This window comes from Perna viridis, chromosome 1 (genome assembly GCF_037379345.1).
Source record: "Perna viridis isolate PV_CMFRI_1.1 ecotype Kerala chromosome 1, ASM3737934v1, whole genome shotgun sequence".
In the NCBI taxonomy this organism is placed as follows: domain Eukaryota; kingdom Metazoa; phylum Mollusca; class Bivalvia; order Mytilida; family Mytilidae; genus Perna; species Perna viridis.
In genome coordinates this window covers 47,816,359-47,842,607 of record NC_142445.1, presented here as the reverse complement: position 1 = coordinate 47,842,607, position 26,249 = coordinate 47,816,359, and the positions used below count along the sequence as shown (strand labels likewise).

At 31.5% G+C, this 26,249-nt stretch overlaps 1 protein-coding gene across 10 annotated transcripts in view; it reads left to right on the top strand.

The window, feature by feature from the left end:
* Positions 1 to 26,249, top strand: part of LOC148629090 (dynein axonemal heavy chain 3-like) — a 96,656-nt gene that overhangs the window by 47,268 nt on the left and 23,139 nt on the right. For 7 of the 10 annotated variants that reach the window (XM_088543561.1, XM_088543557.1, XM_088543580.1 and 4 more), the window contains exons 28-60: positions 7 to 297; positions 533 to 814; positions 1,607 to 1,771; positions 2,007 to 2,141; positions 2,590 to 2,677; positions 3,325 to 3,455; positions 4,104 to 4,204; positions 4,360 to 4,474; positions 5,305 to 5,438; positions 5,958 to 6,221; positions 7,196 to 7,213; positions 8,564 to 8,708; positions 11,574 to 11,609; positions 14,174 to 14,412; positions 14,741 to 14,890; positions 15,221 to 15,437; positions 15,818 to 15,931; positions 16,730 to 16,879; positions 17,221 to 17,400; positions 18,277 to 18,418; positions 18,753 to 18,943; positions 19,338 to 19,433; positions 19,683 to 19,874; positions 20,701 to 20,852; positions 21,473 to 21,635; positions 22,120 to 22,302; positions 22,582 to 22,740; positions 22,879 to 22,950; positions 23,336 to 23,536; positions 23,929 to 24,084; positions 24,434 to 24,529; positions 24,972 to 25,076; positions 25,544 to 25,677. In XM_088543561.1, coding sequence (XP_088399687.1) covers positions 7 to 297; positions 533 to 814; positions 1,607 to 1,771; positions 2,007 to 2,141; positions 2,590 to 2,677; positions 3,325 to 3,455; positions 4,104 to 4,204; positions 4,360 to 4,474; positions 5,305 to 5,438; positions 5,958 to 6,221; positions 7,196 to 7,213; positions 8,564 to 8,708; positions 11,574 to 11,609; positions 14,174 to 14,412; positions 14,741 to 14,890; positions 15,221 to 15,437; positions 15,818 to 15,931; positions 16,730 to 16,879; positions 17,221 to 17,400; positions 18,277 to 18,418; positions 18,753 to 18,943; positions 19,338 to 19,433; positions 19,683 to 19,874; positions 20,701 to 20,852; positions 21,473 to 21,635; positions 22,120 to 22,302; positions 22,582 to 22,740; positions 22,879 to 22,950; positions 23,336 to 23,536; positions 23,929 to 24,084; positions 24,434 to 24,529; positions 24,972 to 25,076; positions 25,544 to 25,677 — 4,997 coding nt within the window. Of the gene's footprint in view, positions 1 to 6; positions 298 to 532; positions 815 to 1,606; positions 1,772 to 2,006; positions 2,142 to 2,589; positions 2,678 to 3,324; positions 3,456 to 4,103; positions 4,205 to 4,359; positions 4,475 to 5,304; positions 5,439 to 5,957; positions 6,222 to 7,195; positions 7,214 to 8,563; positions 8,709 to 11,573; positions 11,610 to 13,509; positions 13,534 to 14,173; positions 14,413 to 14,740; positions 14,891 to 15,220; positions 15,438 to 15,817; positions 15,932 to 16,729; positions 16,880 to 17,220; positions 17,401 to 18,276; positions 18,419 to 18,752; positions 18,944 to 19,337; positions 19,434 to 19,682; positions 19,875 to 20,700; positions 20,853 to 21,472; positions 21,636 to 22,119; positions 22,303 to 22,581; positions 22,741 to 22,878; positions 22,951 to 23,335; positions 23,537 to 23,928; positions 24,085 to 24,433; positions 24,530 to 24,971; positions 25,077 to 25,543; positions 25,678 to 26,249 lie in introns of all 10 variants that reach the window. The other 3 variants (XM_088543565.1, XM_088543571.1, XM_088543575.1) reach the window with 3 other exon arrangements.

Sequence of the window (26,249 nt, the reverse complement as noted above, 5' to 3'; positions counted from 1 at the left end):
TTGCAGTGTGTTGTGTTTAACTGTTCTGATGGTCTGGATTACAAAGCAATGGGTAAATTCTTCAAGGGTTTAGCTCAGTCAGGTGCCTGGGCTTGTTTTGATGAATTTAACAGAATAGAACTTGAGGTATTGTCTGTGATAGCCCAGCAGGTACAGACTATCCAGAGAGCTGTGGCAGAACAAGTAAAGACCTTTATATTTGAAGGAACAGAGATTTCACTAGATAGGACATGTACTATATTTATCACAATGAATCCTGGATATGCTGGAAGAGCTGAGCTTCCTGATAATTTAAAGGTATCATATTAATTTTAAGTGGAGATATTTCTTTTTATTTTTTCTTTTATTTTTTTCTATTCAAATTTCAAAATTTAGAGTACTGAAAAATATAGCAGATAACACCCCTGCTTTTTCAAACATAAGAGTTAAATTTTGTTTCTATCAAAGTTGATTTCGTTTGCTTTACATCTTTACATTGTAATGTAGGAGCTGCTTTTTTTCTAGGACCGTGGTTATATCATTACTGTTTTAGGTGTTATTCCGAACAGTTGCCATGATGATTCCTGACTACGCAATGATAGCGGAGATCTCACTTTATTCCATGGGTTTTGTTGATGCTCGTAGCATGGCCACTAAAATTGTAGATACTTACAAACTGTGTTCAGAACAATTGTCTTCCCAACATCATTATGATTATGGCATGAGAGCTGTGAAATCTGTGTTGACAGCCGCAGGAAATTTGAAATTAAAATATCCGGAACAACGAGAAGAAGTGTTGGTGCTGAAGTCTATAAATGATGTCAATCTACCAAAGGTTGGTTAATAGTGAGCACAAAATGAGCTCAACAGCAACATGTGTGCACGTGAAAATAGCATTTTGAGATTGTCTTTCAATGCATTCCTTTAAATTTTCCTGCTTAATGAAATAGAACGAGTCTTACAAACCCTGTTGCGTTTATGTTACAGGTTATGTGTAAAATATTCCCACCATCCATGGAGAATTATTATCATTCTGGACTTTATACATATTCCAAATTGGACCCTCTATCTCAAAATGATATAGCTGGAGCTGCCACTGTTTGTAAAGTTAAAAGTGAGGGTTCAAAAATGTTGAATCCCTTGGTGCTCGCTTCTATATGCAATGTATATGCCTACACCATATTATAGCCCTTGCTTGAAAAAAGTGCAGTTGGATATCATGAATCCATTCATTCATCTGTTTAGTTGATTGTTCCTATTTGTTTTAAAGGCTATTCCTTTTCAGTTATTTATCTATGATGTAAATCTTGTTTGTTATTTAGGCCTTCACTTCTAATAAATTGCTATTTTATCTATTTACTCATTCAATTGTTTAATTATCTTTAATTATTGGTATACTGTAATCTATTAATGTTGTTTTTTAATAGAATAAATGGTATTTATTTATGTTTAAAAACTTAACTGAAAATTAATGCTAATTCGGAAAGGCTATTTTTCACATCAAATTCTGTTCATCATCTGTTGAATATATGAAATAAGAAATAGATAGATGATAAAAACAAATGGAAGGTTAAAAAGGCAAAATAGGTAACTTGGAAATTTCAAATTAAATTTTGTTTGTTTTCAGTTTTTGTCTCATGACATACCATTGTTTGAAGGAATAATATCTGATCTATTCCCTCAAGTAGAACTACCTCATATTGATTATGGTCACCTAGAAACCAGACTGAAAGAAAATCTCAAGACCAGAAAATTACAGGCAGTACCATGGTTTATAGAGAAAATAATACAGGTAACTATGGTGATAAACTACATTAAAATACACTATTTCAATGGGAAAAATGAAAAAAATCCTTCTTACATGTAGTTGGATTTAAAACATTGAACTTTTTTTTAAAGTTAATGACCAAAAATTAAATATTGTTAGGAACAATGTTTGATCTTACAAAGTTTTGTCCAAATTATGTTTAAAAACTTTTTTTTCATATTTACTTTTATTTATTATTTGTTTTTATTTCCACCATCAGATTTATGATATGATACTTGTACGGCATGGTTTGATGATCGTTGGTGATCCTCTTGGAGGGAAGACAAGTGCATTTAGTGTCTTGGCAGACTCCTTAGGTGACCTGCATAAAAGTGGAGAAATGGATGAGTATAGGGTATACAGATGTAATGATATTATACTGAAACCTGTCTAAACTGAACCACTTTTGGAATTTAGAATTTGTTTCATTTGGACCAATGTTTGGTTTATTCAGGTTCAAAAACTGACATGATGGAATTTTAAAAAAATGTCTTGTTTCGACAGGTTTAGGTTTATTTGGGGTTCAGTCAGACAGGTTTTACCATATAAGTTTTCTTCTCCTATAAAATGGAATTCTTTTCCAAATCCAGATTTTACTGGTTTCATTTTTTACTATATGTTTATTTTTTATATCATCGATTTCTTTTTTGTTTGCTTTGTAATATCATGTCTGAAATGTTTAAAAACCTTCTGTGACCATCGTAAATGCACCATGATTTGGTAGATTATTTTTAATTTGGAAACAGTTGATGTACTTGTTTTGTTGGTAGTCTACACATCTTTGTGTTTATTTTCTGGTGTAGGTCAAGTTTAGAATTATCAACCCTAAGGCAGTGACCATTGGACAATTGTATGGTAGATTTGATCCTGTCTCTCATGAATGGTTTGATGGTAAGTCTAACCAATGTATAAAAACAAGTATCCAAACTCATCATGAAAAGAAGATCATGGTATTCTGAATGAAAATATTCATGTCTTCATAACCTCTATTGCTTCAGATATTTTATACCTCACTCAACAAGTAGGTGGTATATTGGAATCACCTTGTCCTTCTATCATTCCATCTGTCTATTTCAAATTTTGTGTGTAGCTTTATGTTTATGGGGTATACAATGTGAGCCATTTTTGGGTTGTTGGATATCGACTTCCTGTTTCGTGGGACTTAGCCACTTTTCACTATATCATTTGATAGAGAAAATTTTCTGTACAAAAATCTCTGCTCCAGATAGATGGATGGATTTCACATTTGATGTGTGGAATTACATATATGGGGTATGTGTTATAAGTGTTTTTGGTTACTTAATGATATGGAGTATGCCTTTGTGTTTGTTAACTGGATATATCAGAGTTTTAATCAACATAGAGAAAACTTATTAATAGAAATAACACGAGGAACCTATGGATGTCATTTGTACATAACTGCAAAAAAAAACTCACATCTTGTATTCATGTTTTAGCACAATAACTTTCAAATTTAGAATGATTTTTGTTGCTGAAGTTTTGTTTGGTTTTCACACCATATGTTCCTTTTTTGTCAGGAATATTGGCTAACACATTCAGAGAGCATGCAGCTGATACTACAGACTACAGGAAGTGGATTATATTTGATGGTCCTGTAGATGCTGTATGGATTGAGAACATGAACACTGTATTGGATGATAACAAGAAGGTATAGTATCCCCTTCAGACAACAGGGAAGTCATGATAAAGATTAACTAGAAAAAGTAGAAAGATATGGTAAATGAATGTATATAGGAATACAAAGGAATTCTTCATTATAAACTCCTCATTAGTTCCCGGACTTAGTTATACCAAAAACTTTAAAATTTGTAATCATTGCTTCTAAGCCTAACATGCAGTATTTAAGGAGATAGTGATGACTGGTTGCCTTGGAGTCAGAATAATATGTCTGAGTTTGGTGGCACACCTACCTGAGGCTGTTGCTTTTGTGAGCTAGCACAATAAAAACTGACTCATTGCGTTATACTAGTAGAAAGCAGGGTCTGTGCGATTGGTATATCATTCTCAGTCTGAAGTATCTGCCATAGGACTTTAAACTGTAATCAATCAATCAATCTAAATAAGTTGGTTTGGATTGTAGGACTCACTTTGGCCCACCATGTATGTCTGTCAATTTACATATCTTTGAAACACAATTCCTGTCGAAAGGATTTCATTATAAAAAAAATATGTTGGACAAATATGTGAACATAGCACAATTGTCTAGCTCTAAATGTGTACACATTAACAAAATGAAACTTTGTGATTACATAGTTAGAATATTGATGTGTTTAGTATAAAAAGTGTTCTTTTACAGCTTTGTTTAATGAGTGGTGAAATTATACAGATGAACAACAAACAGAATATGATATTTGAAGCTCAGGATTTGGAGCAGGCCTCACCAGCTACAGTCAGCAGGTAAAGAATTTCAAGAATTCATGTCCAATTGGTTGATGAAGAATTACAATATTTTGTATCTGAACTTATGTGATGTTTCCCAGGACTCTTTTTTATGATTTTTTTATGCCTGATGTTTAAAAATTGTGCATCAATTCATTGTTAACTGTTTACAGGTGTGGAATGATTTACCTAGATCCCCTGCAGTTAGGATGGGATCCACTCATTAAATCTTGGATGGAGAATGATCTACCTCCCAATCTTAATGATGAGCATAGAGAAACCATAAAAGTAAGTCTGAATTGCTAGTTTTGATATACTTGTTATGTTTGCAGAGGATAAAGATATCTACCTGGCGTACTAAACTTTAGTCAACGTTTCTCATCATGAAAATTATACAGGATCTAATTAGCTTTATTTTTTCAAATCAGAAACTTTTTTCAAATTGCAGTTCAAACCAGGTTATTTTACTTTCAATAGAAAAACATGTTCGTCCTCTTACAGGTTGCATCTATCTCTTATTAATTCAAGATTTTATTTGTTGCTAGACATTAGATTTTAATTTATTGCAGTTGTTAATGAAATTTAAAAAAAAAAGGATCATTTTGTTTACAAAGACATCACATTTTATTGCTTAAAATGCACCAGATCATAAGTGTAATATTTTGGCATATTCTTTTGTCACTTCTTTTTTGTACACTTGTCTTTTGATGGACATAAGTTGATATATTGCTATCGTTCTATCAATCCAGATTTAAAATATTGTGAGGGATTTTAATCATTTTTTGGTACAGGATTTTCTTCGTGTCCTCTTTCTTTTCATAGTTCTGGGACTTCAGTCACCAAAAAAAGGTGGGAATGGGCATATCAAGTGCTTTAGTGTGTGCAGCTATTGATTTATTTATTTAACATATACATTTTGATGTCTTATTTGCTACTGAAAATGGTCATTGGCGTTAAAATCTACATTGAAATTTATTAAATACTAATGACTTTATAAGATTTACAATCACAGGCTAGAATGCAATACATCACCTAATTTTTGCAATGTTTATTTTGATGCTGCTACTTTTTAAAGCTATATTTTAACATTAGCTGTTTTGCTATTTTGTATTTGCTAGCTGTTATTTGATTGGATATTGCCACCATGTTTAAACTTTGTATCAAAGTACTGCCGGTGTTTACTAACATGTCATCCTCTCCATCTGACGAAGAGTATGTTGACATTATATACCTGTATGCTTGATGATGTCAGGTTGGTAACCTTAGATTACTATGTGATAGAGAACACAAGTCTAGGAACTGTTTCTAGCAATATTTGAAATTCATGTCCTAGTTTTTTTTTTTTTGTTTTACAAAACCATGACTACCATGAAAACAAAAACAAAAATGGAAGATTCTTTTTATTTTATTTACTTGTACATAAAAAAATTCCTAGTTTTAAATCATTAATCTTTGAATCAGTTTTTATTTGATTATGACTATTTATATGAATGGAAAGTTTGGGGGGGGATCAAATTATAGAATAATAAAAAAAGGTTTTAATGTTGATTTTTCACATCTTCTCTTCATCTTTTGGCTATTTTCAGAAATGTGTAGACCCAGTGATAAAAGAACAAAATATTTGGTTAAAAAATCAATTAAGCATTGCTTCAGGTTATAGAAAAATCATACCTTACATACCAATATACCAGTAGTCAATGATAAAAGGTAAAGGTCATCTTTATTTTTCTAAAGTTTAATAACCTTAATGTTACATTATATTATTTTGTAGATCCATAGGTGAAGATGAGGAGGAAGATGACTTTATTGATGAAGCAGATGAAGAAATGGATGAGGAAGGACAACCTCAACAACCTCAGGCTTCAGAGGAAGAAAGGAAGGAAATGGAGGAAAAAACTAACATGGTTGTTAGTTACTTCTTCTTCTCTGTTGTCTGGTCTATTGGTGCTACCCTCGATCAAAACTCACGTCTCAAGTTTGATGAATTCTTCCGAGGCTTATGTGAGATGGATGCCAATACTGCAAAATATCCCAAGTATGTGAAGTGGTTGAGTTGTGGTTATTAACCATGAAAGAAAAACAAATATTTGTATTTTATTTTTTTCAGGGCACTATATTTATTTCACTTTTTTCAGTTCACATGCTTTTATTTGATTAACTAAAGACATATGTTTGGTAAAATGTTTTACTCAATTTGGTTTTACATTCTTTTTTCATACATGTATTATAGATTTTTATTTTTAAAAATCTGGAACTATTCATTTGATGACTGAAAGCAAAAATATGTCTTTTATGGGAGTTTTTTCTAAGTCTTTGAAGATGAGAAAAAAACAGTTTTATTGTGAATTAAAGATTCATATGCATTGCTATTAATATTTTTTTCATTTTGATGATAAAAAGAATTTGGAGTAAATTGTGCTAGAAAAAAAAGCAAAAAAAATTTTGAATGTTTACCCTTTAATTGTGCTATGAATTTTCTAGCTTCATAATTTTGTTTTCGAGCACATGTTTGGCTTAAATTCTAGACATACTGCATCAATGCTGTTTTGCCTTCTTAAATTGAAGATCACATGTTTTATTTAATGAATATTTTAGAATTATTGCATCGATACTGGGGAATATCCTCTTGGATAGAATTCGAACGATGAGATCAACATTCTGCAATGATATAATTTCCCCAATATTCATGCAATAATATATTTATTGTACAGCAATACAGAAGTAGTAAAGTAGACTATAAATACCCATGTAACACATGGTTTTGTGACATTTTTAAGTCATTATGGTCATCAAGTTTTTTTGTTTTTTTTTTAAGTTAGTGACATTACAAATACATGATGTTAACATGAGCTCTGTAGCACTTATAACTGCAGTATTGTTTTATTTATTTTGTACAAATGGTTGTATTGCTGTACAATAAATGACACACAGATACACAGCTTTAGCATATTTCCTATTCACGTGTATATTCTGTCACTCTGTATAAACCTTATAATCTCAATGTTATAGGGTTCAAGGGATGACTAGGTAAGAATTAAAGTGAGGTTGATTGAGGAATTCCCCCTAGCTATAAATAGATCATACTTCTGTTTGAGTCCCTCTCTATATGAAGCAGTATCCTAAAGGTTTGATTGTTCGGTTTTGACCCATTCCCCATGCTTTCCCAATCTGATTTCTGTGTGCCCTTTATAGGCTAATGCTGATAGTATAACTTACTTGGAGAAATTGATTTCATAAATTGTTATATTGAAATGATAAAACCCAATGAAATTAATATCATTTTGGTGTCAGCAATTCATTGTCAGAGAATATTTATTTGTACTCTGTATTAAATTGTTACAGCACAAACAATGATGATGTTTAGCGGATAGAGTTTGTCTTTTCTTCATAAAATGACATTTATTTTGTGAACTTCCTTAGGTTGGATAACTGGATTATTATCAAATCTATTAAGTTTATATCTCCCCAGTCAGCTTCCTAAGGAAGTTCATCCCTAATTGTTATTTAATTAATTGACCAACTCTACCCCAGAACATCATTATTGTATATGCTATAATAAGATTGTGAGAGATATCACATGAGAAAGTAATAACCATGCATTGAACTTACTATGTTGTAAGAAAACAAAGTGGTTGGTAAAAGTAAATCTTATAAAATGTATAAGAATTTCATTGATTTGATCCTCAATCTGTCTCCCATGAAATATATTTTTTTCTCTGGTGGTAGAAATATTTTTTGATATTTTGAATTACATTATGGCTGCTTGAATGTGTTTTTATTCACTAACAAGACATATGGTCTGTAGATACAACAAATAATTGAAGTGTGACCTGTGTGGGTAGGACTAACTATTCTATATTTACATACTTACAGGTGTTTGGACTGGTATTTAATTTTCAGTATCCACTCTTGGTGTTTCAGGTTTCAAAATTAAATCATACTTTTTAAGCATACTCAGTATTTAATTAATAAAAGGACATAATTACAATAAAACCATACTGAGTTTTTGTACATTTGTTTGTACAGTGTTTGTACATTTATTCTTGACATTTGTACAGTTTTTGTACATTTGTTCTGGATGTTTGTAGAGTTTGACAATACAATTCCAAAAGTTCAAGGTAACACTAAATTTTTTGCTTTTTGATATAAGAAAAAATAAATCATGTATCAGTGAAGATTCTTTTTAATTTTAATCAGCAATTTGAAATTTAAATTAAACTCTTTTGACATAAAATTTTGGGTTGTATTAAACAGTATTCAGCTAGTTACCTTAATTATTAAATGACAAAGGTGTTTATGCATTTGATTCTGTTTGAAATTGTATTGAATTTTAATATATAAAACATGATTTAACAATCTGCACTGGTTTTCAAACAGGCCAAAAGATTTAAAGTTTGCAAGAAACCTGTTGATTCCAAAGAAAGGGACTGTGTACGATCATGTCTACATAAAGAAACAGTACGGAGCATGGTGTCAGTGGAGCAGTCTCATTCAAGCATTCAGTATTGATGATAAAGCTAAGGTAACATTGAAGATGAATGTCATTTTCTGTTGAAAGTGTCAAAGAAAATTGGATTTTGATGTGCTTAGCTTTGATAAATGCTTAAAGTTATGCTTTATTAGATGTGGTATACAATAATTTTAAAGCTTATGCTTCTAAATTTCATTTTAGTCACTCAGGGACAGGTCATTACTTTAAACTTTGTTTTATTTTCACAGATCTGTGTTAGGGGCTGTCATTTGTCATTCATTAATTTCTTCAATTCACTAATACAAGGGATAAAAATCGCTCTTGATTCATTTTATCATGATAAGGACTGTTACTTTCATGGCATAAATTTTTGATTAGTGATTTTTTAATATTGAATAATAATGTTGAATTTGATTAATTAATATTTGTGAAGTCAAGGATCCAAAACATTTTATTTATCACAAAAAAAGGAATACTTGAATTCTAGTACCTCCGCTTTATGCCTTTTGACTTGAGATACTAATGCCAAATGAAAAAAGATATGTGTTTCCTATAAACCTACACACCATGTTTTTTTCCCCAGCTAATTAGTGTACCCTTAAGTATTTTGTCGTTTTTTAATGAGCACTATCAAAGTCTGTATGTTTCTTGCATAGACTCAATGTAAAAAATATCCCTAACAACCTATCCTATTTTTTTCAAAAGTGTAATAGGAAACACAACTACTTGTATTATATTTTAGGCCTAAGGTTCTTTTCTATGCTCATTACATTTGTACTTTCTTCACAATGTCAGTGTTAAAAAAACATACTGGTCTATCTATCTAAGGAAGTTATACTGAAGCCAAGAAAAATGATCAAGCCCCGACATAGTAAAACTACTGTTATGTTTGCATTTTATTTTTTGTTTCTTATTATATGTTTATTTAATGTTTACAGGCCATTCAGGTAAACCTCTAGATTTATCAGCATGTCAATATTACATAGTAATGTAGAAAGGCTGAGGTGGGAAGGGGTGAATATTGTTACGTATATATATATTCTTTATATATATATTTTTTTAAATTTGAAAATATTTTGACTTGAACGCCTTATTATTTTTAAAATAGTAATGTAATTTAAGGATCAATAATTATTTAGTAATCTGTCAGATTTTAAAAATGCAGGAGTAACTGATAATTTTTGTGTTAAGATTGGGATTTTTAATTATTTTTGTTTGAAGTACTGGTAAATTAAAAACATCAAATTATTACGTAAGCCTATATATACTATTAAATGCAAAATCTTGGTAGTTGCTTTACAATTTATAGTTCTAAAATATTCATTAATCTCTATTGCTAAGAGAAATAGTTGTCTACAAAGCACATATTTACAAATTATACAAAGCACCTAGTTCTGATATATTATACCCGTTTGCATATGATTACTGGGGGTGGGGCTATTTGGGGGGTATTTATATTGCAATTGCCTTGTTTAACTAATTTAGTCTTTCAATTGTCTTTTTATTGATCATCAATATTTTTCCCATTTTTCTTCAATTTTTTTCATCACATAGATTGTTGAACACCAACTTTTTGTTCTGCAGTACTACTGTTATTTACTGGTAACTCGAAAATGTAGGTCATATTGTAGAATGGTCTTTTATTTGGTTTGTAGATTGACCATGAAAACTCTGGTGTTCAATTCAGCATGTTCCCAAATCCTGTTTCTGTTTGAAATAGCAGATTTGCGAAAATTTCCATTTTAAAATTTTAGATTTTAGATTTGATATTATGTTATCAGTATATGAATGTTCATATATTTCCAATTCTGTCAAATGTTATCTTGCTATTGGGTGAAGTTGGTAGGAAGATTAGATATGAATGGGTATTATATTAGCATGACAACGTCTATAATCCCTTATAAGGTGAAGGATTTTGATACAACCAATATCATGATTTATGTAATTCCATTTTATTCAATTGAATTTATAGTGTAGACTTCTTATTTTTTTATGTTTAAGAATTTATATTTGCTGAAGTTGCAAAGGATTACAAATTTACAAGCTACATAATTTTTTTCTGTGAAATTTCAACCAATAGAAGAGATTTTCAGTTTGCAAACTATTGGCCATAATATAGTTTTGACTAAAATAAATTCATATTTTCATTTTGAGCTTTGACAATTTGTTAAAGGAAAATGTAAGCCCCTCTTGTAAAGGAGACGGCTATACTACATTGACTTTCTAACAACCAAGGAAGTCAGCTTATCTGTAAATGAAATTATTTATTCTATTAGTCGAAACCTAAGGATGCCTTCGGTGGACAAGATATGGTAACTGCATTTGAAATGCATGTTATATAGTAACAGCATGTTTCTAATGATAGTTAAAACTTCTGTTTGTGTTTCTTTCATAGTTTGTTAGGTGTCATCTCTGATTTTCTTTGTATGTTGCTGAGTTGTAGCTGTACATGCACATGTATCTTTATAGTTTGAAGTATCATGGTGCATGATTTGCATGAAACAAACTGGATTTGGAGTTTTTATTTGTGTCACCAACCATGAATGTAGACCCCACCGCCACAAAACTTGAAAATATTTAAGTGTGATAATATTCATAGCTTCCATGGTAACTCCAATCACAATAATTGAAATAGATGATGACACAAACAGTTAAGAATTTTCTCAGACTTGAGTATTGTTTCAAACTTTGTGGCACTGGGGCCAGGTCTAGGTCCAATGACCATCTGTCTGTCATGCTTATGGGCACTTACTTTGTAATTAGTAACTCAAAAAAAGTATTGAACAAATATTATTGAAATTTTGCACAGTGTTCTTTCAGGAAAGTGTAGCATATTAATAATTGATGAGAAATCGGAATGAAGCAATAGGTTAATGGAAGGATCTTTGTTCATTTAATTGTTGTATATTTTTCTAGTCTTCATTAAACTCAGATTGTTCCTCAACATTACCGGTAGGTCATAATTCTATGTGACAACAGGTTTGGATTACACAAGTGTGTGGTTGTGGTAGGAGGTACATAGCCATCAAATTGCTCAAAAGGTGGCACACTAAAATCCTCAACGGTGTATTAAGATGATTGTTACTGGTAGACTCATGTTGTAAACTTTTTGGGAGGGTCATCTTATTGGTTATACAAGGGGTGGCCATGTTGTCTTTTTCTGATGACACCTATCAATTTTTTTCTGTGAATTTATTCTCATTACAATGCCCTGCATGTGCCTGATATTACAATAGAAGTTAAATTGTATGCATATGTTTCTACACATATTTAGAATGTGTGATGAAACCTGACTATATTTTGAATGCATGATGGAAACTGACAATATTTAGAATGCATGTTGGAAACTGTCTATATTTAGAATGCATGTTGGAAACTGTCTATATTTAGAATGCATGATGGAATAAATAGACCATAGCTCTCTGTCAAATGCACGTTTAACTCTGACTAATGTAGTGTAGATTTTGAAACTAATTTTATTTAATATTATCTAATTTGTATTGCACATATTTACATGCCAAGTAACACCGGCATTGTAGTTCATGTCGTGTTTTAAAGGATTTTTTTTTTTCCTTTAGAAGGTTAAGTTTTGGATGTGACTCAAAACAGGAGCACAGTAAAGAATATTAATATGATAATTAATTGCCAAAATTAAATGAGTGTTTTTTCCAAGTACTTGCAGCACATGGGATTATATTTTGATCATTCTCCTTTCCAATTAACTATCTTATTAATATGTTTCTCTGTGTGTCCAGCACTTTATTATATACTGCTCAGATCAGAGCCAATCTTCGGTGAGAACTGGCTCCAATATTTTTTAATTTAACAGTGGTAATTTGAGAATATTAATTTAATGTAAATTAAATGCACTTTATTGAAATAAGGAGTGCATTAAATTCAAGCGGTTATATAAAACAATATATCATTTTCTGGTTCTAAGAATAGGAATAAGAGAGTATTTATAACACCTGTAGCTCATACATGTATTTGTTACACATTTAATATTGTAGTTGGTAGGTGGTATATTTTTAATTATAGAAAACATAAGAGCATAACAGCTCTGAATTGTTTGTTTAATATAGATGTTATGTATTTAAGTTAATATTTTAATAATTTGGCATGGAAACATGTTATGTATTTAAGTTAACATTTTAATTAATTTGGCGTATAGAACAACTCCTTACACTATTAATACGAAATGCTTTGCTTTGATATCTAACCAATGTTTCAAGTTTTAAAACCAAACTTGATATTAAACGCAAGTCATTATTTTGATGAATGGCATATATGTGTTTGGTGTTGTGTAATGTAATGGGAACCACTATATGCAGACTGAGTAAACAAGTAAAGGCACTGAAATGTAATTATTACAGCGAGTAAAATGGTTAACTTCAGAGAATAGAATTGGTCTTCCCTTGGTTAAATCACAACCTTCAGGTAGATAACTAGATGATCGAAAAAGATATTTAAGTTTTCTATCAAATTTAGATTAAGATACCTATGAAATGATAGAAAGTTCAAATCTCCTTTTTAATTAATTTTTCAGTTAACTACTTAAGGGGTTTTAGCAGGAAACGGTCATTCCACCAAATGTTATTTACACCAAAGGGAAACCAAGTAAATTCCCTGAAGTTAACCTGCTGTAATGCTAATAATGAACTAAAGCATTTAATTTCATTTTCACAAGTATTTTTTCTAAGATTTACTCTGTATTAAGTTTTTACACTAATGAAAAATCCTAAATTCTGCATAAATTGGTACTAAACCTATTACAGCTTTATATTATGTTTACAGCTGTGCACTAACATGTTTGTTTTATTTTCATTAACACCTCACCTTGTGTGTTTTACAGAAAGACAATGAGCTACGGATTATGGTAAGCCACATGCACATCAATTCAAGGGGTCAAAGTTCATCTCTCAGTCTTATCTGTCATATGATTTACAGGTTTGAATGGGGTCTTTAGACATTCCTATTCTTGCTCTGAATATTACAAGCCAAACAAAGTTTATATAAGTATTATACAAACAGTCTGTTGGATAGTTGGTCATCTGTACCAATGGTTGATAGGTTATGTCCATGTGAAGACAAACTTGTGTTTGGCTGATATGTCCAAAGGGGATCTGTCTTTGTAAAAAATAGCTTCTCTTTTCATGTTAAGCCATGTTCCTATCGAGCTCCTGAGCTAAGATTCTATCCTCTGTTCTGCACTTGCACATGGGATGAGATAATTGTAATGATGAACATGTATGTTTTGTTTCAGCAATTTTGTGTCATTTATAACATATTACTTCATTGAAACTTCAATTTTCCTTATTAATTCTAATATGCTAATAGATATTTTTTTAATTCAATATTAATTCATTTTGTTAAAAAGTAATCACTTTCCACTAATCCATTTCAACATATTAGTATACATGCCCCCTTTCTGTTGCATTTCAGTCATTAATTTTTCCCCCTCATATCAAGAATGTATCATCATGTCCTTGATTTGACCTTTGACCTTTGATCTACAGATTAATGAGTTGATCATCAACACAGTTGAGACTGAGAGACAGAAGTATTTTCTTGAGAGATTGCTGATGAAGGACAAACCTTTGTTATTAGTTGGACCTACTGGTACTGGGAAATCAGCCATCAGTAATAATTATCTACTTAGTCTACCAAAGGAGAAATATATCATCAACAATGTCAACTTCTCTGCTCAAACTTCAGCTAATGCAACTCAGGATATCATTTTCTCTAAGTTGGATAGGTAAATTTCTATAAGTTGGATAGGATGTATATAGATTATCTTATAAAGTAAGTGTGTACAGTGTGACAGAATAGAACTATTGCATACATTGCACATCTTTTTCATTGCAGATATTACAAAGTTAATGACTACTGACATCAAATTAAGATAAAAAGACTTGTTTTGAAATTAGTGAATACAGTTAGTGTTTTTAAATATAAAACTGCAATCAATCAATCAATAGAAATCTGTATAAAAAGTAGCAGAATAAGCATTTACTAAGGTTTCTTTTTCTACTTCTGTACATTTAAATCAAGGTATAAAGTGTTCAAATAATCTTTTATTACAGGAGAAAGAAAGGAGTACATGGACCTGCTCCTGGTAAGAAGCTGATTGTGTTTGTAGATGATCTTAACATGCCTGCCAAAGAGAAGTATGGAGCTCAACCTCCCATAGAAATCCTTAGACAGTACATAGACCATGGATATTGGTTTGATAGGTAAGCTTTATACTCAGTGTTGGGTGAATATAGCTTTTTTTTTTATTTAAATGCTACTTTATCAGTATTATGGTAAACAAGGTTAAGTACAGTTATCGCCAATTTGTCTGAAGCAGGTGTAATTTTATAGTTATTAATGATCTGGATAAGTTATGACAGATTTTGTATTTGATTTTTAAGAATGGAATTATGGTTGGATGAATTGGTTTTTTTTTAATGTGCTGGCCAAGTCTCAGTTTTCCTTAGTCAGTATGATTTGAATGATAGATAATTTTGTAAGCGCAAAAAAATTGAGGACAGTCATGGTACAGTATGTTCCATTCTTTACAGAAAAGACACCAGTATATTGGAACTAGTAGATATCAACATGTTGTCAGCTATGGGACCCCCTGGTGGAGGAAGAAACGATGTCACACCTCGCTTCCTTAGACATTTTAATGTGATTGCCATAGAGTCCTTTGATGAGGAAACCATGAAGAGTATATTTACTCCAATCATTGACTGGCATTTTAAATCATTTGAAACAAATCTAAGACGGTTTTCTAGAGTGAGTTGTTTTTTCAATTTTGATGTTCATGTATCAGTATGTTTTGTTGATTAGAGGCAAGAAAGTGAAAAATAAAAGATGGAATTAAATTCTTGTTTTAGCAGTAGCATTCCTGTTAAAGATGAGTTTTTCATAGTATTTAACTTTGGAAAACTTACTGAATGTGAGTCTCTAAGAAAAAAAAAGCAATAAATATATTTCATATAATTTTGGATTAAACACTGTTTTTCAAGAATTTATCCATGTGTAAAATGGGACCTTTCACTCACAATTTACATATATTTTGACCTTGGGTAAAAAATGTATGCCAATTCTTCAGTAGTGAATCAAGAAAACATTAATTTTTCTCATTTGTTATAAAGTGAAATTTGAATTTACAGATCATAATCACAAGTACTATGGAGATATATAACAATGCTATATCTAAGTTCCTGCCAACCCCATCCAGGTCACATTATGTCTTCAATCTTAGAGATTTTGCAAGAGTTGTTCAGGTAAAGTACAATAATGGAACATACCACATATTGTTTTTGCTTTGATATGCCATGCTTTTTTGTTGACATAGTAGTACAATGAAACCTACTTAAACTGAACCATAAATAATACAAAAACCTGTCTAAACCAGACACTTTTTAAAGTCCTTTTATATCAATTTTGACTTGTGTAAACTGAACACCTGTCTGAACGAAGCCTATTCTAAAGTCCAAAAGGAGATTGGTTAGGACAAGTTTCACTGAATTTAAGAACTATTTAAAATTTTTGACTAAGTTGCATGAAAGAACCATCTTAAGGGCAGTTGGAGTTTTATGAATCCCTATCAGTTTTATGAACAAGCATAAGCTGTCCCAAAATTGATCAAGCAAGCACAAGTTGGAACATTACTTATAATTTTAAAATTTCTAATTGATTTTTTGTCCAAACTAAGAATAGATTCTAAATCAAAACATAAAGTTTTTTTTTATGACACAATGTAGCCTAATCAAGATTAATTATATCAAATAATATGGCTTATTTGGGGAGACAATTAAACAGAATGACAGTCAATGCAGAATGTTTGACATTAAAACCTTCCATAGTATTGCAGTAGTGGATAGATTGTGATGGTGTGATACATGTGCTTCACTGAGCATAATAGGGAAACTATGATGAGATGAAACCTTCAAATAATTTTTAATAACATCCTAACAGTTGGGAAGATGACATTTTTGTAGTGGGTGATAGGTGATTGCTATTAATTATTTTTATTATCAATGTTGTACTGAAAAATTTTAAAGTTATATGTTTATTTATAGGGAGTCCTGTTACTGAAGCCTGAGGTAGTTCCTGAGGGTACAGAGGGAGGACATAAAATAATAAGGTTATGGGTACATGAGGTCTACAGAGTTTTCTATGATAGACTTATCAATGAAAGTGACAGAGCTCTCTTCTTCCACATGGTTAAGGTAAATTCTGTTGTAATGATTTTATTACATAAAGGTGTAGAGTGAAAAATTTTAATATTTGATTTTGAGACATCTTCTTTTTCTTAGTATATTTCTTGTAGCTGTTTTAGAATTTTTAAGTGCAATGAATCGGTATTAACATAAGTACTAACAAATTTATTCGTAGCCAAGGGGTAAAGTGAAGATTCCTATGACCCCATTATTATTATGATAAACTGATAATTGCTGTTTAAAGTGACTTGTCAGAAAATTTTGTGTTTCGAATCTTTATGACCTTCATTAATAAATTCTTGTTCTTATATTGGCTGAGTTCATTATTGAGTGGTATTTGAAATTTTCAGACATGTGTTGAAACAAACTGTAAGGAGAAGTACTCCACCCTGTTCAGTCATCTGGTGAAAGAGAAAGGAGACCAAGTCACAGATGACGATCTTAGGAGCCTCCTCTTTGGAGATTTCTTGTCAAAGACAAAAGATGAAAAACTCTATGATGAGATCACAGACCTGAAGGAATTAACAGAGGTACAAATATTATCCTTTATTTATTGTAGAAAAAAGATAATTGTAAAAATTTTAAGGAAGGTGGGTGAGAAAAGATTGCCATTTTTGCTCCGTCGAAAAACCTGGCTGCCGTTACTAAAAATAGAACATAGGGGTCAGACAGTAGTTTTTTGCTTATATCTCCAAAACTGTTAGGTTTAGCTAAATTCTTTCAATTGCTGAAATGATCCTTATCTTTAGGACTACAAAAGTCTTCAGGCATAAAATTTGTCAGACACCTTCTTATAAGTGTTATTGCCCTTGTTGTTTTTTTTTACAGTTTTCAGCCAGTGACTTGAAAACAATGATAGATTTAGACTTTCATTTCCTGAAATGATCCTTATGATAAATCCTATCAAAATTTTCTTGAGTCAAAATTGTTGGACAACTTGTTTAATTTATTGCCCTTGAAAGGCAAAATTCAACAAGGTGAGCGATTCAAGCTCTTGGGAGCCTCTTGTTATGTATTATACCCTCCCCCCTCCAACTCATTGAGTGGATGGTATATTGGAATTACCCTGTCCCTATTTCCTTGCAATATCTCCCAATGGATAGATAGATATCAAATTTTGTTTGTTGCTGTATATAGATGGTGTGTACATTATAAGCTGTATTGGTAGCTTTCTATTATCAACTTTCTGTTTTGTGGAACTTTGCCATTTTTCATAATATGTAGGGATAGAGAAAATTTTCATCTAAAAATAATCTCAGCTGTCACTGGGTGAATCTAACATGGTATATGGCTTTATCAAGATGAGGCTACATAATTAATTTGGTTGCTGTCCAATATCTACTTCTTGTACAAGTTGGAGTCTACCTAAAACAACAATACATGCAAATTTCATGTTTTCTTTGTAGACAATAGAGAGATCTTTAGAAGATTATAACTATGAGATGAGCAAGGCCCCTATGGACTTAGTCATGTTTAGATTTGCTATAGAACATATATCCAGAATCAGTAGAGTTCTCAAACAACCAAATGGTCACTGTCTACTGGTTGGTAGGTAGCATAACAAAACTTTTATTGTATAATGAAGGTAATTTACTCCTTCTTTGTTTCCATGGAGATAAATATGAAAAAAATTCACACCATTTGGGTTTACATTTTTAAACTTATTAAAAATTTAATGTAAAAATTTCAAAAAATTATAAATTTGCTACTTGGAAAGGATTCAGAAAATTATAAGATGCTATGAAATTACATTCTCTATAAGACACTTTTTTATATTTTCTTGTCAATTGTGCTTTAACTTACTTGAAAAAGAAGTCTTTTCAGACACTTGTATTCTGCATGATCACGTCAAGGTTTTTGTTTCACTTATTGATTGCTGTAGGTATTGGAGGCAGTGGTAGACAGAGTGCAGCCAGACTAGCAGCCTTCATGTCAGACTTTGAACTCTTCCAAATAGAGATAACAAAGAACTATATGACATCTGAATGGAGAGAGGATCTCAGGAAGATGATAAGGAAAGCTGGTGATGATGGAATTTCTACTGTGTTCCTGTTTGGAGATCATCAGATTAAAGTACAATAAGCATATATTTTTATACTTTAACCTGTACATATTATGAAATTTAGTTGGTTATTAACAAAGATTACCTATAACATGGCATAGGAAATAGATCACTCCTCTAAATTATATGACATATCACAAGGACAAAAAAGTTCAGTAGTTAGCATGTATACACAGTACTTTTTGTTGTGTAAGACAAATCATATTGTGTTTACCGGGCTTAAGTGTCTTTTTTTCTAATATTGTTATTCATTTTCTTGGCATGTCTTTATTCTTTTTAACAAAGGTCCAAAAACTTGTTCTGATGGCATTTTTCTCCCATTTGTGATGTCAAGAGGAAGCATATTAGATGTGTAAATAAAGTAGTTTGGCATATTTACTTAATAAATGTATAAATGTGTTTTAGGATGAATCGTTCCTTGAGGATGTGAACATGATGCTGAACACAGGTGATATACCTAATCTATATGAGAACGAAGAAAGGTTGGAGATAATTGAAAAGGCAAGGAAACTACTAGATTACTGTAAAAATCTAATTTAGGACTTTATTATTGTTGAATGTATCTTAGAGTACCAATAATGATCATGAAAAAGTCTATTGGAAAATAGAAATTTAAAGAAAAATCAATGAAGAAAATCTTTCCTTTAACAACTTTACAAAGACCTTTCCTTATTGGATGCAGATTTCCTAAACTCTTCTTATATGTATTAAAATTTAAAATGGTTTATCATGACTGCTTCACAATTTCAGATGCAAATCAAGGCCCAGCAGTTAAACTTACAGATGGAAATGACTCCATTAAACATGTACAACATGTTTATAGAAAGAGTAAGAAGGAATCTTCATATAGTTCTAGCTTTTAGTCCTATTGGAGATGCCTTCAGAGCCAGGATTAGAATGTTTCCATCCCTCATAAACTGTTGTACTATTGACTGGTTTATGGTAAGTTTAAATTTTTCTCTTAGAGTCATGACCTAGAGTTTACTAGTTACTGTAAATCAAGAAATTTTCGCGTGATATAAACTTTTGCGGTTTTCGCGAGCCTGTGAAAATCGCGAAAATTTATATCCACGAACAAGTCAGGGAAATTGGATTGATCAGGTTGGGTGTTTTGTGTACAATTTTTGCATCGAATTTTCAACTTCTGGTTGATCAAATACAGTTATCTTTCTTTGATTTTAATTTTCGTCTTAATACCTGAGAAAAACATAAGATAGGTATATAAAATATTTATTTTTAATTCACAATAAAATAATTTTTGGTAGCATTAAAATCATTCACCCATAAACATTGATAGGCAGTTGACAAGACAAAGTCAATAACGTTAACTATACAGTAAATGGCGGTTCCCGTCATGTAAGAGGGATGTCCATAGAAAGACATGACAAGACAAAGAAAGAGAACTCATTTTTATTTGTATTTTATTTGAAAAGATAGTTGTAGATCCATGAATATCAATTTTGAGTGATGTCAATATTGCGAAAATTAGTATCCTTGAATCAGTCCATTGACAAAAATTTGCGAAAGTTTACTAACGTGAATATTAGTTGTTTTACAGTAAAATGAGAGTTTTTCCTTCCTTGTCATGTCAAATGCTTTAAGTAATGAAAAAATGAGTGTAGAACTTTTGGGTGCTGAATAAGCTTTGGGGAAATTACATTGAAAATGCTTCAAATGTTTTGGGGTTGAAAAGTTATCTGAAAAAATTCATAGTTCATAGTATAAATTAAAGCAGGGGTACACAAATATATATTTATTTATATTATAGGCATGGCCACAAGATGCCTTGGAGTTGGTGGCTAACAAGTTTTTAGAGTATGTAGAGATGTCTCAGGATAAAGTACGAGACACAGAGGTCAGAGACGAAACTATTGAGATGTGTCAGTACTTTCACCAGAGTGTCAGGTCTATGTCAGAAAGGTAAATAATGTGATGGTAATTCAATCGAAGTGTCAGATCTATGTCAGAGAGGTTCTTAATGTATCAGTGCTTCAGTGAGAGTGTTACATCTTTGTCAAAAGGTAAGTTTTGTGCCAGTACTTTGGGCATTGTCAGGTCAATGTCAGGAATGTTGTAGGTTTGTCAGAACTTCCATCAGAGTGTCGGGTACATGCCAGAACGACTGGTAATGGTACTTCCATCAGAATGTCAGGGCTATTTCTTTTCAGATATCAATAGTGGTAAGTTTATGAATGAAGTACTAGTAATTGCAAAATCAACTCTTCTGCTGAAGTGTCAGTTCTATGTTAGAATGGTGAGTAATTTGTTCGGTTCGAACACCTACTTTATGAAAGCATCTAAGTTTCATTTAAAATTTGTAACCATATATTCTGACTCAAATGTATAGTACATCATTCTTTTATAGTAGCTAATAAGTCTATATTTTTAAAACAAAGCAAGTGATTGTGGCCACATGTAAGAAAATTTAATGTATCTTTTTTCAAGTATAAGTTAGATAATTGCTTACATTTACATTAAAAAAAAAGAATCTTTTGTCTGTTGTATCAGATTATAAAGTACCAATTTCATGATGTTTACAGGTATTATGAAACACTAAGAAGAAGAAACTATGTGACACCTACATCCTATCTGGAGCTGATTAAAACATTTAAGAGTTTATTAGATAAGAAGAGAATGGAGATCCTTACACTGAAGGAAAGATATATTGTTGGGCTACAAAAACTGGACTACTCGGAGCAACAGGTCAGAATTTCCTTTTATTTTAATATAATGTTTCTTTGACTTAAAATTAGTGGTTCATGAATGTTGGTCCAATTAACAATGCATTAACTACTTTAGATTCTGTAGATATTACTTCAGTCAAAATATTTCTCAAATAAAATAGTAGTGAAATATCATATAGCGGGTATAAAATTTGGCAATTTGAGCCAAAGAAGTGTATGAAAAAATTTAGGCGTTTCTAATTTTGATGGATGCTCATTGATGCACTGAGTGCTGATGCCCAGAGTAAATATTTTGTGGAATGCATTTTGGCGTTTTAGACAAACTGCTAAAAAATGCCAAAATTAGCACCTTGCAAAAATTATGTTCTATATAGTAGTTCTTTGTCAAAGATAAGATTTATATCAAGCTAGAAGCATTTGCACTTCTTTGTGAATGTTGATTTGACAAAATTAATTGTTATCTCACATTAAACTCTTGTGACCTTTGTCTATTGTTATTACAGGTGAACAGTTTACAAGAAATGTTAATTAAGTTAAAGCCAGAGTTGATACAGAAGGGAGAGGAGGTTGCTGAGTTATTAATAATTATTGGAAAGGAAAGAGAAAGAGTAGAGGAAGCAAAAGCTAGGGTAGAGGAAGATGAAAAAGTGGCCAGTCAGTCTGCCAGTGAAGCCAAGGCCATCAAGGTATCATATTCATTTCTAGTATAATTTCTGACAAAGCATATAACAGTTATTCATACATTGTCACCTCCATTTTAATTGGAGGGCCATAGAATGTGTTAAAGATATTGATAAAAAGTAACTTTTTTAAGCAAAAAGTATAAATCTATTCAAATTTTTACTTAAATGCAAAATAAAATGAAATTAAATAATGGTAAAAACACAGGAGGCTTTATTTAATATTATATGTATGAACACATTTTTCTTTATGTTATCCTACAATTAATTGTTATTTATTTATAGGATGAATGTGAGGAACAGCTAAATATTGCCATGCCTTTGTTGAATGCTGCTATAGGAGCTTTAGATACTCTGAAACAGAATGATATCACAATAGTTAAAACAATGACCAACCCTCCAATTGGTGTCAAACTTGTCATGGAATCTATATGTATCATGAAGGTTAGTAAATTCATACAGTCATATCCACAGCCTTGGTTGGAGGCAGTGCTATTTAATGATACTGTTTTTCTTTCCATCCTCTATCTATCTTCATGTTTGTGTTGAAAAGTTTAGGTTGTTTTTTTTTCTCCTTTTCAGCAAATCAAACCAGAAAAGCAGGTTGATTCCAATGGTAAACCTTTTGAGAACTACTGGCCAGCTGCCAAAAGGGTAGGTTATTGCAAGTCATGGAATACTTCTAAGTTTACAATCATAGTGATGTTGAGCACCAAAAAGGCTCATTTGTATTGTGTTGTGATAAGGTTATGGTCATGTGAGTAGAAATGTTTTCGATTTGTATTTAAAGTCAAGGAGAAACTAAATCCAAGTTTCATATACAAGTAAATGAGTTTGATTTGAAGAAAAGAAACAAATGTAACAGAAATCAGGACAAACTTAATTTTACAAATTATTCTACTGCAAACTATAAGAGTACCATTAAACTAATCCCTCTTGGGAAATATGTTTTACATATATTAGCATGGAATAGTAAAAAATCAGCAGAACAAAACAACTATGAGAAATGTAATAAATGTGTCTTCCTGTTATTTTTTAGATGCTTGGTGATTTAAAGTTTTTAGAATCGCTCAAAGATTATGACAAGGACAACATTCCACCTCCAGTGATAAACAAAATTCGTCAAAAATACATCAACAATCCAGATTTTGATCCACAAATCATTAAAAATGTGTCTTCTGCTTGTGAAGGTCTGTGTAAATGGGTCAAGGCCATGGAGAAATATGACAAAGTCATTAAGGTATGGTTTTAGCATTTTGTTTTGTAACCTTAAAGTTCAAGCTTTTTGATGGTGATTATTTTGTTTTTGGGGAAGGACTAATATGGTACTTCATTGAACAGAGGTGTGTTTCATCTATGGTATTAATATCACTTAAATGTGAATCCTGTCCTTTTTTATTTCGAAATTGAAAATGAACCTTATGACTCATTGTAAAAATATGATTTTGGCACAAAGTTTTCAGTTAAAAGAAATCCAAAAATATTATATAATAGAGTGCCATTAAGTAGTACTTGACATTTTAGCATATTTTACCAAAAAGCTTGTTTTATGTTTGTGGAGTTTACAACAAATTGTAATTTGTAATCTTGAGCTTTTTATGGAAACAATTGATCAGTTATTTTGCTTTCCAGGTGGTTGCACCAAAGAAGAGGAGTTTGGAATCAGCTGAAGCTGTATTAGCCACACAGATGGCCAATCTTCAACAGAAAAGGGCAGAACTTAAGGCTGTTACTGATGAACTTAATGAACTAGAAGAAAATCTTGCCAGTAATCAAAATGAGAAGGAGGTATGATACACATGATGAACTGGTTAAACTTTTTGCATTTGTTAAGTTTGCTTTTACCATGAGATTATTGTATATCAGTGTTTTGCTGGGGATTATTTGTACTTACTAACTTACTTATTTACTTACTTACTTACTGCTTATTTTACCCAAGTGAAATTTGGGGTAGTAACAAGGAGATTCTACTTCTGCCTGTTCTTGGCCATCTTCTGTAACCTTCACCATGAGTGGTTCAATTCATTCATTTTCAACTCAATGGTATTTCATTACATTATCTTGGGTCTATGTGCAAGGGATCTTTTTTACCAATCATTGAAGAGTTACATGTAATGATCACATTTATTATTTGCAGAACTTGGAAACCAACATAGAGCTCACTAAAGTTAAGATAGACAGAGCAGAAAAGTTGATAAGTGGACTGGGTGGTGAGAAGGAAAGATGGACCAAGGTAATTTCCTACATTAAATATCTCTTCTCTTCTTTGAACCTTTATGTGATACTTATTATCAGGTCATGTGGCAATCAAGTCCACAGAAATAGTTACGGCAACAGTGAAAGATATTTTATCATGTCCTTTCAATTCCAGTGCCTATTGAGGGGCCTTATTTGTTTAATAGAAGAAACAACAATAATATTTAGCATCAATATATATTTATTATTTTAGACGACAAAGAAACAAAAAGTCTTCACTTATCAATAGTAGTCATCATTCACCTACATGTTCAATATAATTTGCTTTGTACTTTAGCTGAGATAATAAAACAAAATGTATCTGCCAAGATAATTTGGTTTATAGAGTAGTCCAACTAGCCTTATCAAAGAGCACTGACAGCATACAATTTACACATACCAATTCATTATTTTAAAGCATTGAAATTGGTCCATTTTAGAATGTAGAAGATTTAACAGAGACATATGACAATATTGTTGGAGATGTTTTATTATCAGCCAGTATTGTTGCCTACCTGGGACCCTTTATCTTAGATTATAGACAGGTATTGTTAGATTATAGATAGAAGTACTGTTCTAATGTGACGTGCCTCAAAGCTCATCAGACCATAACCATGGTAAAAAGTGATAAACACAAGAACAACATTCCGTGCAACACAGAGTCTGCGTTTATTGAAAAATATAAAGAAACTTGTCTTAAACCTAACCCTAACCCTAAACCCATTGTTTCACCACAGGCTGACCATTTATGTCGTATTTAACCCTTGCTATTGCTCATGGTAAAACTGTGCAACATAAATGGCCAGCCCATGGTATAACAATGATAAAATGGAGTTTCCAGGAATTATTTCTTAATCATATTGAGATTATTGCAGTGTCACTTAACAATTTGAAGATGAATATGCCTACGTTTATGTTTATGTGAATATGTAAAGTGTTGCCATTTTTAGTTAATACTAAAGCTTGCAGTGCTTTTGTCTATGATTTTTTCATTATATTGTATTATGTATAGGAATGTCTGAAGGAGTGGTATACCATGTGTAAAGAAAGGAACATTCCTGTGTCAGAAAACTTCTCCATACAGAATACATTGGGGAACCCTGTCAAGATCAGAGACTGGCAGATAGCAGGTTTACCTGTAGATAAGTATGTATACAAGTGATTTTTAGCAAAAAATGTATGGCTTGTTTTCTTTAGTCTGAATAAGTCTGAAAAATACTAAGTATTTAAAGACCAAATATCTATGACTGCTGAGTATATTGTAAGAAAGAGAAGAAGAGATGGCATGACACCAACTTGCATTTTTATACATGTTATGTAGCAATGAAACAGATGTTCCATTTTACTGCATAAAGCTTTTTGTGTATGTATAGTCTTTACCAGCTACAAAAGGGGCCAAAATTTAAATCTTAAAATTCAGGCATTGCCATCAATTTAAAATGTTAATCTTATCTCTAAAACATTCTCATTCATCTTGCATAATGCAGCCTCAATATTTATTGTACTGATTTTCTGCTTTTATTTTGGTCAAAAGCAGTTGGTAATATATCAATGATTTTTGTACAAGTTAAGTAGCATTCCAGTTGCATAACTACAATGTATTTCAAGCTGATGCATCAACATGCTAGAAACCAACTTAAGTACATCCCTCCTTTTTCTGTGCTATGAAAGGCTTCCACATTGGTTTGGCCCTGGTTACACCACTGAATTGGACATGC